The sequence below is a fragment of the Coffea arabica genome, chromosome 4c (genome assembly GCF_036785885.1).
Source record: "Coffea arabica cultivar ET-39 chromosome 4c, Coffea Arabica ET-39 HiFi, whole genome shotgun sequence".
Classification (NCBI taxonomy): Eukaryota; Viridiplantae; Streptophyta; class Magnoliopsida; order Gentianales; family Rubiaceae; genus Coffea; species Coffea arabica.
The window spans coordinates 10,039,913-10,053,529 of NC_092316.1; the positions used below are offsets into that span (position 1 = coordinate 10,039,913).

Sequence of the window (13,617 nt, forward strand, 5' to 3'; positions counted from 1 at the left end):
AAACTCGCATTCTTTAAGGTATTTAAGCATATCATCGGATTATACTGTTTTCGTAGGTACCATGAAAAGTATCATCTCATCAAGCAAAGGTTTCATGGGTAAAAATTTTCTTAGATTTCGATGAACAAATTTGCAAAGATGCTACATTCTATGTGCTTGTCGAAGTTCAATGGTCTGATGGAGAGTCGATGGCTCATGGCACATATTTCTTGTTGAAGTTCTACCAGCAGTATTTCTTCTTTGCTTTTAAATACCATTTGGAAGATTGCTCAACTGCGGCTGCTCTTGCTATGGCAACAGCCAGACCATGCTTCCCTGTTCTTCTGTTGCTTTGCTATTCAGGATATAGCGTGAAACTGGAGCTATACTTTCCCCATTTCTTTGATTTCAATTCAAACGTTGGCTTTTGTCTTCAAAATTTATACTGAAGATTTCTTTCTCATGGATGTTTCATTAGTCTTCAACCACCGAATTTAGTTGCCTCGTACCATTAGTTAAAGAAAGAAACGAAAAGGATTCTCAGCTACTTCGAAATATAACCCATATTGACTGTTGAAAGATATACTCCTATCATCTTTTGAACTGTAATCTTGTTGCATGACGCTTACACCTCTGGCTCCTCTTTTTGCTCACTGGGATGTCTAAAATTCAAAATGGCCGTCCTTAATATGCTTCTAAAAAACCAATTACCTCTACAGTAGTTAGCTACCACGTGTCTTTGTGAGGTGGAAGGTCAAGGATTCAAACATTATCTCCCATCAAAAGTTGCCACTTAATGTGGCATCTCTTATATCCATATGAGTGCCTCTCGCATCTATATAGTCTGATGGTGCTTCAATTCTCATCGATTCCTCGTGACTCTGTTGGGTCACCCCTTTAGTATAGGTTAAAATATGAGTAGAAATAGGTGTAGGATGACAGTAGATCAAAGAAAAAATGCTTCTAAAAGCATGTCAGAGTAAAAGCACAATCAGGAGCTACTTTAGAGCACCAAACAAAGAATAGTATGAATCTCCATGGATATCTGGACAATGGACGTCTTTTTAGATGTTGAGTATTTGTTCTTAGAAGTTGCCACCAAAATTTTTGAAACTCATGTACACCCCAGAGAGGAAAACGACTGTACTCTACAGAAAAAGCCGCAACAACAAATTCTAGCTCATCTTTTTCTAATTATCCATGTAACAAAAAGTGGAAAAGAAAGAAGGTGACCCTTGGTGGCTCTCCTACTTCACTTTGTTGGATACCTTGATGTAATTCAGGAGCCTACTTAGGGCCTTGCCACTGTCGATAGCCTCTCTAGCTCTATCCAAAGCTCTGGATATATCTTCTGCACCATCGCAACCAAGCAAGTGATCGATCATTCCAGCATTGAGGACAATTCGATCATATGCGGGACCTTTCTCACCACCCAGAGCTGCTAACCCCAACTCCAGGTTCCTCGAGACCTATAATGATTAGGAAAAGAAAGGGGCCAATTAATGATCATCAGCTCTTAGGTAGTAGGATTGTATAACAATGCATACTAACATTTTCTACAAAAACCAAAAGCTGCACTTTCAAGAACTAACTAACACACAGAAGATACAAGTTGAATGAGGGAAACTAACATAAAACCAAACAAAAGCTTGTAATAAAGCTATTGACTACAAGAATTAGACTAGCTATTTAACTCCCAACACATGCCTAACATAAATCATGTAGGGCAGAAGTAAGCAGGATGTACATAGCAAACAAAATCTATGACAACATCTTAGCTTTCAAATGCCTGATATACTCGGGTCATGGTGTACAGTTTGGCAAGGCACTATCTACAGTGTGTTTAAACTATTGCATGAACTTGAAGAACTTGGAAGCGGAATCATGATCACTGAAATTGCACTGTCCTGGAGAACGGTTATTTCAGTACAACCAAATTCTAAGAACATCAAGTAAATTATTTTTTCTACCTAGCGTCATATATCATAGCAACACTGCAGGAATAGAAACAAGCATGTAAAATTGGACAAGCATAAAAAGTTAACAAGAGAGTCTAAAACAACGTTACCGATCTATCAGTCCTTGGAGTATCACTAGGCTCAAATCCAAGGTCCCTGGCGTTCACCTCCATGGTAAAAGTTTCACGAGACACACCTACAGTAATGCATATTTTAGTTTTGGCCTGTGAAGGTATACCACTGTCCATTTTCTAGCTGCTACCAAAACATTCTGTTAATAACTTTTTTTTTAATAACGTAATTCATTAAGCTTCAGAACGAACAAAGCAGAGCAAGACATAAAAATGAGATGTATACCATACCATCCAGTGCACCAGCAGATACCACATTCAAAGAGCGAAAGCCTGAACAGTAATTGACAGGTAACCCCTTTGATGCATGAATTGATCTTGATTTTGTTGTCATTGAAAGAGCCCCTTCCTCACCCTGAAATTTATTTAAGTGAATAAAAATAAAAATGTCTACAATGGAACACCTAAAGCTTCTGTATCAGCTTATTAATGAAGTCTAGCGGCCAACAAACTCGTACATTTTAAAAAATTCATACGTTGGAAAATCTACAGAATAGTAAACACTTGTGTGCTTAAAGCTTCTATTCAGATCAATTAATGTTACTGGAAAAAAAAAGGTTCATATATGAGTATACAGATATACAACTCAACATAGTGTATATTTCAGAGGAAAAATAAGAGATCCAAAACTATGATATGATGAACATTTCCAGTACATAACCATAAAGCATACATACTGCAGAAGAATAAACATTATCCTCAAGTTTTACTTTGCTCAAAGAGTAAACCACTATGGAATCTAATGGCATACCTTAACCACCAAACCAGATTGGACACCTCTTCTTCTCATAAGCATTAGTAGTGGCTCCTCATAGCCATCATGATAAAATCCGGCAACAATTGCTTCTCTTCCCCTAGCCTAATGTGCAGGCCCAACAGAGGAAAAAAAGGAAAAAAGGGCGGCAAAGAAAAGAAAAAAGGGACAGTGGGTTAGCACATTCTCAACCAATTCTAGTAGTTTGGCTCTTGATATACCAATAATAAAATAAGAACCACATGCACAATAGCGGGCAAGAATCTCTGGTCTATTACTCAACAACTACTTCATTTATTTACACCGGTCATATTCAGGTTTTATCATTTGACTTGCTTGATTTTCCCATAGCTTTCTTTGTTCTTTAACTAAATCACCAACTTTCAAATTTGTACAATTTCTTTGTCAAATCATTAATCCCATGTCAAAGAAGCTATGTGATGCCACCTATGTTGACGGCAAATAACTTTTTACTCTAAATTTAGCGGGTAGAAGACATCTCTCTATATGTTTATAACCTCATACGGATTCGTCCCATGAAAGAACAACACAGTATCCATATATGTTCGAAGACGGCCAATTTGCAGGAACTTCAGCAGAAAAAGACATTTACTTCCCTAAATATGAAACAAGGTAATGCCTTATGCAAAATAAATCGCGTGAAGGTAGAACAGTTTTTAAGCTTCAACATGTGCACATGAAATATATTATGCAACGGACAGTTTGATATGAATTTCAGTAATCTGAAAAATTCAGAAGTTCTAGGGCAAGACTACTACATCGGAAGGACAAAACATTATATATATATATATATATATAAATCAAGCAAATGACCAAGGGGTAAAATAAACTTTTGCCCTTCAGCTTACAAGGAGGAAGAAAGAAAAAGAAATTTTTTTGCCCTTCATAGACATTCAAAAAAATGTTGGGTGAGACATGAAATAAAGGCAATCCGAATTTACCCTAACAATTTGCTGAATCTTTTCAGATGTTGCCAGTGGCGGCCGTTTCTTTATATGTTCCCGTAATCCTACCAATGAATGTCTGCACAAAAGCATACGCCATTAGATGCAGCACCTCAGAATGGGCTAGACGACATAGTACTAATCACTAAGGAATTATCGGGGGTGGGAAGGGAGCAATCTCATTAGGAAGATGACATGGTACTAATAAATAAGCAAATCTACAAAATTAGTGGTCCTAGATGGATGAGCAAAACATATCCCGTCTTTAGCTATAGAGAAACAGGAGTGCTCTAAGAGAATAAATTTAGAAGATGAGGGATGAGAAGACTAAAGACAGAACGCTTTTCATGCTTTCCCATTACAAATTTAGCAACATGAGACATAACTAACAACTTCTAGGAAAATTCTTCAGGAGATTGTCAGCTCAAATCTGTCGAATGACCCTAGGCTTCAAGGCCAGAAAAGTGGCTGCTCACACCAATACTGAAAAATATCACAATCACAGTGGAAAATAATTTGGCAAGTCACCGAAAGATTAAATAAAGGAGAAAAAGCAATAGAGGTAATGATACCCCTTTAGATGGAGATGGAAGCTTAGGCTGTTAGCCTCCACACCAATTAAGTCAGAACATCAGAATAAAATCAATCCAAGAAAAACTCCTGAGCCAAATTACCAATGAAATTGCCTCTGAGAACTAAAAGCCTTCATACGATAGCAACCGTAATCAGACATTGTATTTTCTTTCAAAATTGACAGTGAAATAGAGGATATATAATTGAAAGAGCATTTGGAATGTAAACCTACATAGCATTCAGGAAAAAAGGAGGCAAGAAAAAGTTTTGCAAGATACAATTGGTGAAGTCTACATACAGTGAGGGGTGAGTATCCTGTTGATTGACATAAGCAAAGAGCATTTGGAATGTAGGCATACATGTAAACACAAACGGCATTTAAGAAAATAGAAGGCGAGAAAAAATTTTGCAAGATACAATTGGCGAAATCCACATACAGTGAGGGGTGAGTATCCCGTTGACTGACATAACCAAAGCCAACCTCCCCATCCTGCAATGACACTGGAAAAATGTTAATGAGTTGCAACCAAGTGATGACGCAACAAAAAGGCTAACAAGATACAAAGTTCTGTAGAAGTAGCAAAAAGGAGGAAGAAGAACCTCAAGAAGCATTTTAGCTTGCAATGGAGATAAATGAGTGTTTGCTCCCATGAACTGCAGCATTTGTTCCTCAGTGATCCCAGCCTTAAAAAAGAGCAGCAGGCAATCAATTCAATTTCTATATTGCGCTTTGCACATGCAATCACCTTTCTTAGTTTTCTTTCTTTTTGCTGAAATATCACTTTATGGACCATAACTACCATGGAATATTTGAAAAGAATGGTTAGGATGGAAAAAACACAAAATGTTCACAAGATTTCCGGAGAGAAAACCATCCTTCCTCATTTTAAATGTGTACCAAGACCCCAAAACTTAATAACAGTAAGCAGAAAATTACCTTTGGGGGCATCCAGTCCACACCATGCAGCAAGCAAGATTCACCATAACAGGATCTAACAGCAGCTACAAACAAAGTGCTCCTGAAGAAGCGTGTATTTCCATCATATGGTTCACCATAATGTGTCAGTGATTTAACGTCAGCAATTGGTGGTTGACCTGATCATACAGTGATAAGCAGCCATAAGAAGAAAAGAACAGCGCAAGGATCAATTATTACAAAGCTACAATTAACCTGCTGATCCTTAATTACGAAACAAGTACCAAGTTCATCATCAAAAGCAAGGCAGTAGGCTTTCAGCTCACGATCTGTTTCCCGGTTCATTCGTTGACCTATTAAGAAGGCTGAAAGCAATGACTCACTAACACTATGTGATGCCGAACCATCTAATTTTAGTGGAAGAACATCTTTTAAAACACCCTGAACCTCTTCATACCCAAGATGTCCGCCAGCTAAAACTTCCCTAAGGGCACCGACTAATCTCATTTCAGAAGGAATGCTGCCTCCAAATCGGGGTCCAATAGAATTTCCAGCTCCCATTATTGATCCTTCAGGATCAGCAATAAAAATTATATCTGGAGGTAGTGCTCGCACTAACTGTGGCCAATAATGATTCATTGCGCACCTTTCTCCTTCGCTCCATTGGGTAGGTTCAGGGAAAGCATTAGCACGAATTGTCATTGCAGCAAAAAAAGCTCCAAGTTGTGCTCTCGACACTTGCTCTTCATCTTTGAGTTCTCCTTTTGCTGAATTCAACAATAACCTTGTGATTTAATTCCAAAAATCAACCAAAAAAAAACAGAGTTCTCAAGTAAGAATAGCTGCATGAAACTTAAAAAAAGTTTGGAAAAGATATTTATACACACTGCAGAAACTTTCTATATGGATCATAAATGATCAAATCCCACAGCACCCAGAATTACGAGTGTGGGAGCCTGGGGATTCTATTAGTATCTCTAAGATATTAAATATCAAAGGAAGAGTTAACATCATGCTTTACAGCTAAACCTCAGCCCACTCTATTGTCAAATTATGCCATAGTCATCTTCCATTTATAAATCCCGTGGTCTAACAAAATTGGTAGTTTGAACATGGCAACGTTGAACACCTCCTCCTTTGCCCCTCATGCCCATACCATCCCATCCTTCCCTCCCCTCCAGAAACGAATAGAAAAAGAAAAATAATAGAAAGAAACAAACACAGGCAAGAACTGATAGAAAAAAGTAAAACAATCTGCACACTTAACTGGTTCACACCCTGAATTATGCAACATTTACATATACCTAAAAATCCCTGAATTTTATGAGAAACGTTCATCTTTAACATTTTTATCCAAGGTTCAATCTTTTGCGGAGCCAAGCAACCAGATGGAGCTCTAATTGAACTGATTTAAATGCTTTGTCCAGGAAAATATGTTCCATGAAGTTTTTCTTACATGATAAAAGTCATCTGCATCTTACACATATATGTCTAACCACTCGAAGGACAATAAGACAAGCTCATTTTCCGTTATATTTAACATGATTTTTCCTTCCAAGGCATCAATGCAGTGTTTTTCTGCATAAAGCAGTAGTTCTATCCAGAATGGTACACAACAATGCTGAACTCAGTTAAATAGCATAAATATGGTGCCTAACGTGCTAATGTATTCAAAATGTGATAGTCAGATAAACTAGAGAATACCTCTAGCTAGTTTAGATGTCAACATTGAGTTCTGCAGATCTTAATTAAAATGCACTCCTGTCCTTTTAACCACCTCTTCTGATCCCAACTTAAGTCTTTAACATCCTACCATGCCCTTCAAGTAAATCACTCGCACAACGCATCCTTCAAAAATTCAGCATAGAACTCTCTGTTAACTTTCCTAAATGAATATCCTCATCAAATTCAAGAAATTCAGAACACATTTTTTTTCCTGGCACCTCGAGTCCATTGAAAATTCTAAAACATAATCTGCAAAAGGACCACCAAAAAAAGAACTTTGTCCTCAACCAAACACATTCTTAACTTTAACAGTTCATCCAAATCTCATACTAGTAAAATACTGCAGCACAAAACTATACAAATCAATGCAAACCATTAATCAATAAAGTAAGTAAAAAATTCCAAATAGGAATTTGAACAACATAGAAACTTCAATTATGAGTTCATAAATAAACATATGCAATAAAAAATTAAACAAAACTTATATTCAACTCAATTAGATTAGTTACCTGATTTAAGTATTGTCTCCAGAACCTTAAAAGCTTGTTCTTGATTAAGTGGCCGAGTTTGAGTAGGCCCAGTGCAGACCCTCGTCTGAGCTTCCAGAAGCGTCTGATTGGGTATCGGAAAATTGGGATTCCGGTACGATGTTGAAATGGACGGGTTTCGAAGACCCGACCCGGTTACGTCTGTCCTTACCGAATCCAGAACTGCTTTAACAGCCAGGGGGCGGACATTTTTCCTGATAATCAAGCGACCAAGATGATTTGATGCTAGGAAATGGAGGGAAAATTGCGGCGAGAGGCATTGAGGAGGCCTTAATTTGACGTATGGCGATGGGTTTGGATTACACCTGATTTGGTTAACCCGACCCGGATCAAGAATTGCTCTCGTGGGCATGGCGGTGTAGCGGTGTCTCCGGGTTGACTTGGCTGCTGCGTTGTACACCTGAGTTGGTGCTCTTTTGTAATTTGTAGCTGCTGAGGTCAAAATAGAATATTTTATCATTTGTTTACCATCCCTTTTCTTTTTTCCCCCTTAAAAAATTTCAAGGATAACTTAGGCCTGTTTGGAAGCTAGTTTTTTGGGCAAGTTTTTTACCTACAAGTTTTTTAACAACTTTTGCTATAGGAACCCAAAAAACTTTTCAAAATTTTTTACGCACTTCAAAATACACAAAACATATACAAATTCCTCCACCATCCCAACCCAATACACAAAACACACATAAAAAAAATTCCCTTCCCTTTGGCTTTCTTCTTCCTCTACCATCCCAACCCAGTCCACCACCTCCGTCGCCGATCACCACCACCTCCGGTGCCATTTTCTTTTTTTTTTTTTTTTGCCTTTCTCCCTCTCCCTGCCATCCTCCTCCTTTACCTAGTTTGACTGCCTTCCTCTTTTTTTTTTGTGTGTCCCCCGCAACCCTCCCCCTCCCGCGACCAGATCTGGTCCCATGACCAGATCACAAAAGTGGAGGGAAAGGGAGTTGCGATCTATTCACGCGAGGGCAACGAGGCTACTGAGGGTGACGGGGATAGATGAGGGGAGGAGAAAAAGGGGGTGGCGGGCAGAGGAGGTTGGCGGGGCAGAGGGAGAAGAGGGGCAGCGGGGAAGAGGGGGAGGAGAAGAGGTGACGGGCGGAGGAGACGGGAGAGGAAAAGGGGTGGCGGGGGAGAGGGGAGGAATATGGGTGGCGGGTGGTAGGGAGAGTGGAGGAAAAGGGGGTGGCGAGCAGAGGGGGGTGGCGGGGGAGGGAGAAGAGGAGTGGCAGGGGAAAGAAGGGGAAGGGGAAAGGGAGGGTGACGGCAAAGGGAGGGGGAAGGGGAGAGGGAGGGTGACGGCAGAGGGAGGGGGAGGGGTAAGGGGTGCTGCGTTGCTGCGGGGAAGGGGGCTGGTAACGGGGAAGGGGGAAGGGAAGGAAGAAGAAGAAAAAGAGAAGAAAGAAAAAGAAAAAGAAAAAGAAAAGAGAAAGAGAAAAAGAAAAAAAAAGTTTTTCCTCTTAAAAACTTTTACAAAATTTTTCACATTATAAAAACTTTTACAAAAAATTTTTTCATCTTACAAAAAATTTTACACAAATTTTTTCAAAAACTTCTACAGTGTACTACAGCAAAGTTTTAGACAAACTCCCAAAAAACTCAGGTTCCAAACAGGCCCTTAGGCAGCATTTGGATTGAAGGAAATGAAGGGAAAGAAAAGGAAGGATATCTATGAAAAAGAAAGGAAAGAAAAGTAGATAAGAGTGGCTTTCCATCCATCTTGTTTGGATTAAATGCAGAAGAAAAAGAAAAAAATTGCTGAATTTTTGTTTGGATTGAAGAAGGAGAAGAAAGGAAAGGAACATATCAAGAATTAATTTACTAGAAAAGATAGGAAAATTTTGAATCTTTGAAAAATTTTAAATTATTTCAATAAATTTAGTTCATTTCCCTCTGTTTTTACCTATTTTTGGACGGAAACCATAATTCAACAAAATAACTAGATTCCCTGTGAGGACCCAAAAATTTTCCTATTTTATTTTATTTTTCTGGTTTAATTAATTATTTAGTTCGACTATTTAAAATTCAATTATATGAAAAAAAACGCCTCTTTTATGTTTTAAAATGTTTTGATAGAAAAGTTACTTTTCGAAAACTCGTTTAGTTCGGAACAATGAGTACACGTTTTTCAAGACTATATTTAAATTGAGAGTGTATTAATTTTGAAAAAATAAGAATGATCAATAGTAGATTAAGAAAAGTCGTGAGGACTCGTAAAATTTATTTATTTTAAACTCCTGTTACGAGCTTATTTAAATATTTAAATGCCCGTTTACCCCGAATATTATTTTGTAACCTTTTTTAGACCCAATTACATGGAACTATGACTTACATGTATTTTTAAAATGACTTGTTATGAAAATTAATTTTTGAAAGCTCGTTTAGTGAGAATAGTGAATACGCGTTTTCGAGACAGTGATTGATTTGGGGATACTGTGAGTTTGAAAAATTGGAGACTTGTACTATGGTCCTAAAATAGGTAATCTTATGAATAAATACTCAAGTGATAGTTAGTAGTACAGTCGTTATAAGAATTTCTCGGAGGTTTCGCGTTATAGCGTTAAAATTGACGATACGCGTTGTCGCACGCGCGACTTTATTTGAGGGATTTTAGACCCTTATTTCGGGACAATTAAGAGTGAATAATATTTACATGAAAATAAGTGTATTTGAGGTTTAGTGCACTAGTGAACCAAACGCGCGAGAAATCGAGCCTTAATCGCGCGAAACGCCCCCTAATATGAGTTGACTAATGGGTGATTTGTAGTCACAAGTTAGTATCTTCTCTTGGAAGCTTAAAAATCTGATCACTCTCTTGGAACCGTTTACCAACCCACATGACTACCTGATTACTTGACTAATTGCTCACATGATTTCCTATCTACATGACTACTCGTTATCCGTGAATTACATGCTCCCATGAAATCAACTTGTATTGCTTACGTGTTTACGTGCTAAGTATCCACTTGACTACTTGATTATCATGAATCACATGTTATATGAAGCTGTCCATCATTGTTAGGCGAGTGTGTACTTTACCTCACTCAACCTACTCAAATGATGAATTTTACCTCTTGTCGAATTACTTGGTTACCTGTACATGTTGTAAGCTCTAAACTGAACTTGGGTCCTGCCTTTGGTTACTGACCTACTCGAGCCAGGATTGGGTTCGGTCGGGTATGTTGGAACCTTGGGCCACCGTTTCGGTATACTCGAGTATTACCACTGGAGGGATAAGGTGATGGCCAGTCAAATCGAGGGGATCCGGAAGTCATAAGGTGTAGATGACCGACAGAGTTCCACTGGAATACCGTATCCTACAGTATATGTTTACCTTGTATCATGATAATTGTTTCATGCTAAAATGTCAACATGAAATCCTGAGCCATGCCTGTGATATGCTTCCTACCTGTTACCTGTCAAATGTACTCATATCATGATACCTGTTTCATGTTAATGCTCCATACCTGTAACATGCTTAATTACTCGCATCTGTAATAAGCTCCAATCACCTCATGATAACACGCCATTGTGTAACCTTGAACCATGCATATGATATGCCCAACTTACTTGATTTATTTGAACTGTTAGAGTGTCTTGGTACCTCACTGGGTTGTGTAGCTCATACCACGTTGTGGATTTCTTTTACAGGGTTCGAGACTAAGGGTGCTCGTGAGTAGCACTAGATTGTTTTCTTTTGAAGACTTTAAGTTATATGATAACGGATGGTTATTGTATCCTTTTCCGTTGGGTTGTATTTAAGCTTGAAAGCTGCATAATTGTAAGTGTGAGATATTTGAAATACTTTAATTATGCATTGAAGTTACTTAAAGTATTTCGAGCTGTTGAATGATGGATTGTAGTGAGTCCTGGCGAGAGTTGGGCAGACGTCCTGCGAATACCCTTTGGTTCGCCTTAGAGAGAAGTGGGGGCGTCACACTCCCTCCATCCCTTTCCTTTACTTTCTCTCTTCAAAAATCAAACCAAACAACACAAACTAAGTACGCGTTTGATTCGCAACTTGGAATCGGATTCAGATTTGGAATCGGATATCTTAGGTTTGGAATGAAACCATTCATTCCAATACATTTGTTTGGTTCAAGTATCTGGAATGGGTATCATTACTATACTTGATGTTTGGTTCGTTAATTCTTTCGGAATGAAATATAATAAATTTTCAATTTTAACCCTGCCTGTAAAATTGAAAATAGACTTTGTCTAAAGGTTTTAAAAAAAAAATACATAAACCTTATTAATAATCTCGTCATATAATTACAAGTTATCATGAGCATAATAATGTAACATATCAATAATTACTTAGAAATAATCATGTGACATAAATAATATTTTGTCATTTCATTTTATCAAAAATAGAAGATATTACATAGAATCCAAACAAAAGATCAACATGTTTATGGCATAACCCAAAAGATCGTGAACAGAGTCACATGTTCCAAGATAGACAAAAAGTTTCTATCGAGTTTATCATCATGTTCACTAGCCATACTTTTCCAAACATTCATAATAAGTAGTTATACTTTAGAAATTAGATGAAAGATAGAGGAGATTAATGACATATTGTCTTCTCATGTCAACAGGAAGATTAAAGAACATATTTAGCTTTGTTGCATCTGCTCCTATAATGTTGGCTGCTTTATAAACATTTCCATTTGGTAATCCAAGATTGACCAACTCAGTAGGCAAATTATTGCTTCTATCTACAGCCAACTGTTCATGTGTATCTTCATTTGCCATGACATTTGCCATAGTGGTGAAGTTAGTGGCAATACCCTCCATGAAGGATCCAAACTGTCCTGTTAGTTGTTGAAATGGAACATCAATGGTTGACTATGTTGTAGTTGATTTCATCTTTTTTGATGGATTTTCGATTGTAGGTGATACTTTCTTTTGCTTTTTTTGATGAGTTTCTTGTACTTGTTGAAGCTGTTTGTGTTACTGAATTTGCTTCATCATCATCATCATCGTTACCATTATTCGTTAAGTCTACTTGAGCAGCAACCTCTTCCACTTCTTTTTTCATATTTTTGACAGCATCTGCAAAACCTTCAGCAACAACTCCAGTAGCTCTATCTCGCCTATATACTATATCAAGATCATCCAAATATGGAAATTTAACATTCCAAAGGCCTTTTGCTTCTATGTGCGTCTAAAAAGTAGTAATCAAATAAATAAGCAGAAATTTAAATCTTCACAATTTGAAAATATAAATAATTATTAATACTAAAAAGTTATAGTTAGAAGTTTTTTTACCTTATACCAATCTTCATACCATTGTCTTTCACATTGAATCTTTTTTTCAACATCATTCTATTGACAGCCACTTTCTTTACACATGTCAGTGATTGCATGATATCTAGATTTCAACTATTTTACCTTTGACTCCAAGTGTGGAGAAACTTGTTTTTCAAAAGTAGGAAGCTTGCATAGCATTATCTTGTGTAACTCATTCATATAATTGTTTTTGAATCCACCATCCGTCTTCCATAAGGGATCACAAGCTAACTCTTGTAGTGCTTCAATCAATACATTGACTTCATTATCATTCCAAAAGCACTTGTTTCTTTTTCGTTCCTGAATGCTTTCGTCTTTCTCCATCCTATCATAAAATATCATTCTAAATAATTATAAGAATAAACCTTAATGTCAACAAATGAACTTTAGTTTAAAAGTAAATATCAATTCACAATTTTACATATTTATTACAACAAACTTTCAAGAAAGAAATTGTCAAATTATGAAGCAAAAGTTCATTCAAACTACAAGTAAATAAAAAATTTGAAATTGTAACAAATAATACAATAAGATTGCATAATTGGCTAAATTGACTAAAGGGTGATACACTTTAAAAATTAACCATCAAATGTAGCTCGCCAGGTGGTAAACATTTCTTCAACTAAATTGTTTCTAAAATTGGTCCAATCATCACTTGGTGTAATAGTTGTTATATACTCCATTTTTCTATCGTTGACATCACTTTCATCCTTTTCACTGTTTGACATTTCACATGGCATTTGTTCTTGTGGATCATAGGACATGAACTTTCGAATCAAATT

At 37.2% G+C, this 13,617-nt stretch overlaps 1 protein-coding gene across 4 annotated transcripts; it reads right to left on the bottom strand.

Annotated features, from left to right (window-relative positions):
- Window positions 1-1,002: 1,002 nt before the first annotated feature.
- On the bottom strand, window positions 1,003-8,024 carry LOC113740211 (uncharacterized). Of its 4 annotated transcripts, XM_072045980.1 has the most exons (11): window positions 7,511-7,649; window positions 6,981-7,124; window positions 5,561-6,043; window positions 5,298-5,455; window positions 4,961-5,044; window positions 4,798-4,850; window positions 3,785-3,866; window positions 2,820-2,927; window positions 2,300-2,423; window positions 2,048-2,133; window positions 1,003-1,448 (listed from the first exon to the last, which is right to left on the bottom strand). In XM_072045980.1, the coding sequence occupies exons 2-11, from the start codon at window positions 7,003-7,005 to the stop codon at window positions 1,227-1,229; spliced, it is 1,425 nt and encodes a 474-aa protein (XP_071902081.1). In that variant the 5' UTR covers window positions 7,006-7,124; window positions 7,511-7,649; the 3' UTR covers window positions 1,003-1,226. The 4 variants fall into 4 exon arrangements, 3 of the variants coding, with proteins under 3 accessions (XP_071902081.1, XP_027123545.2, XP_071902082.1); XR_011813057.1 differs by lacking the exon at window positions 6,981-7,124 and having other exon boundaries at window positions 2,295-2,423; window positions 7,511-8,024; XM_027267744.2 differs by lacking the exon at window positions 6,981-7,124 and having other exon boundaries at window positions 7,511-8,024.
- Window positions 8,025-13,617: the final 5,593 nt, after the last annotated feature.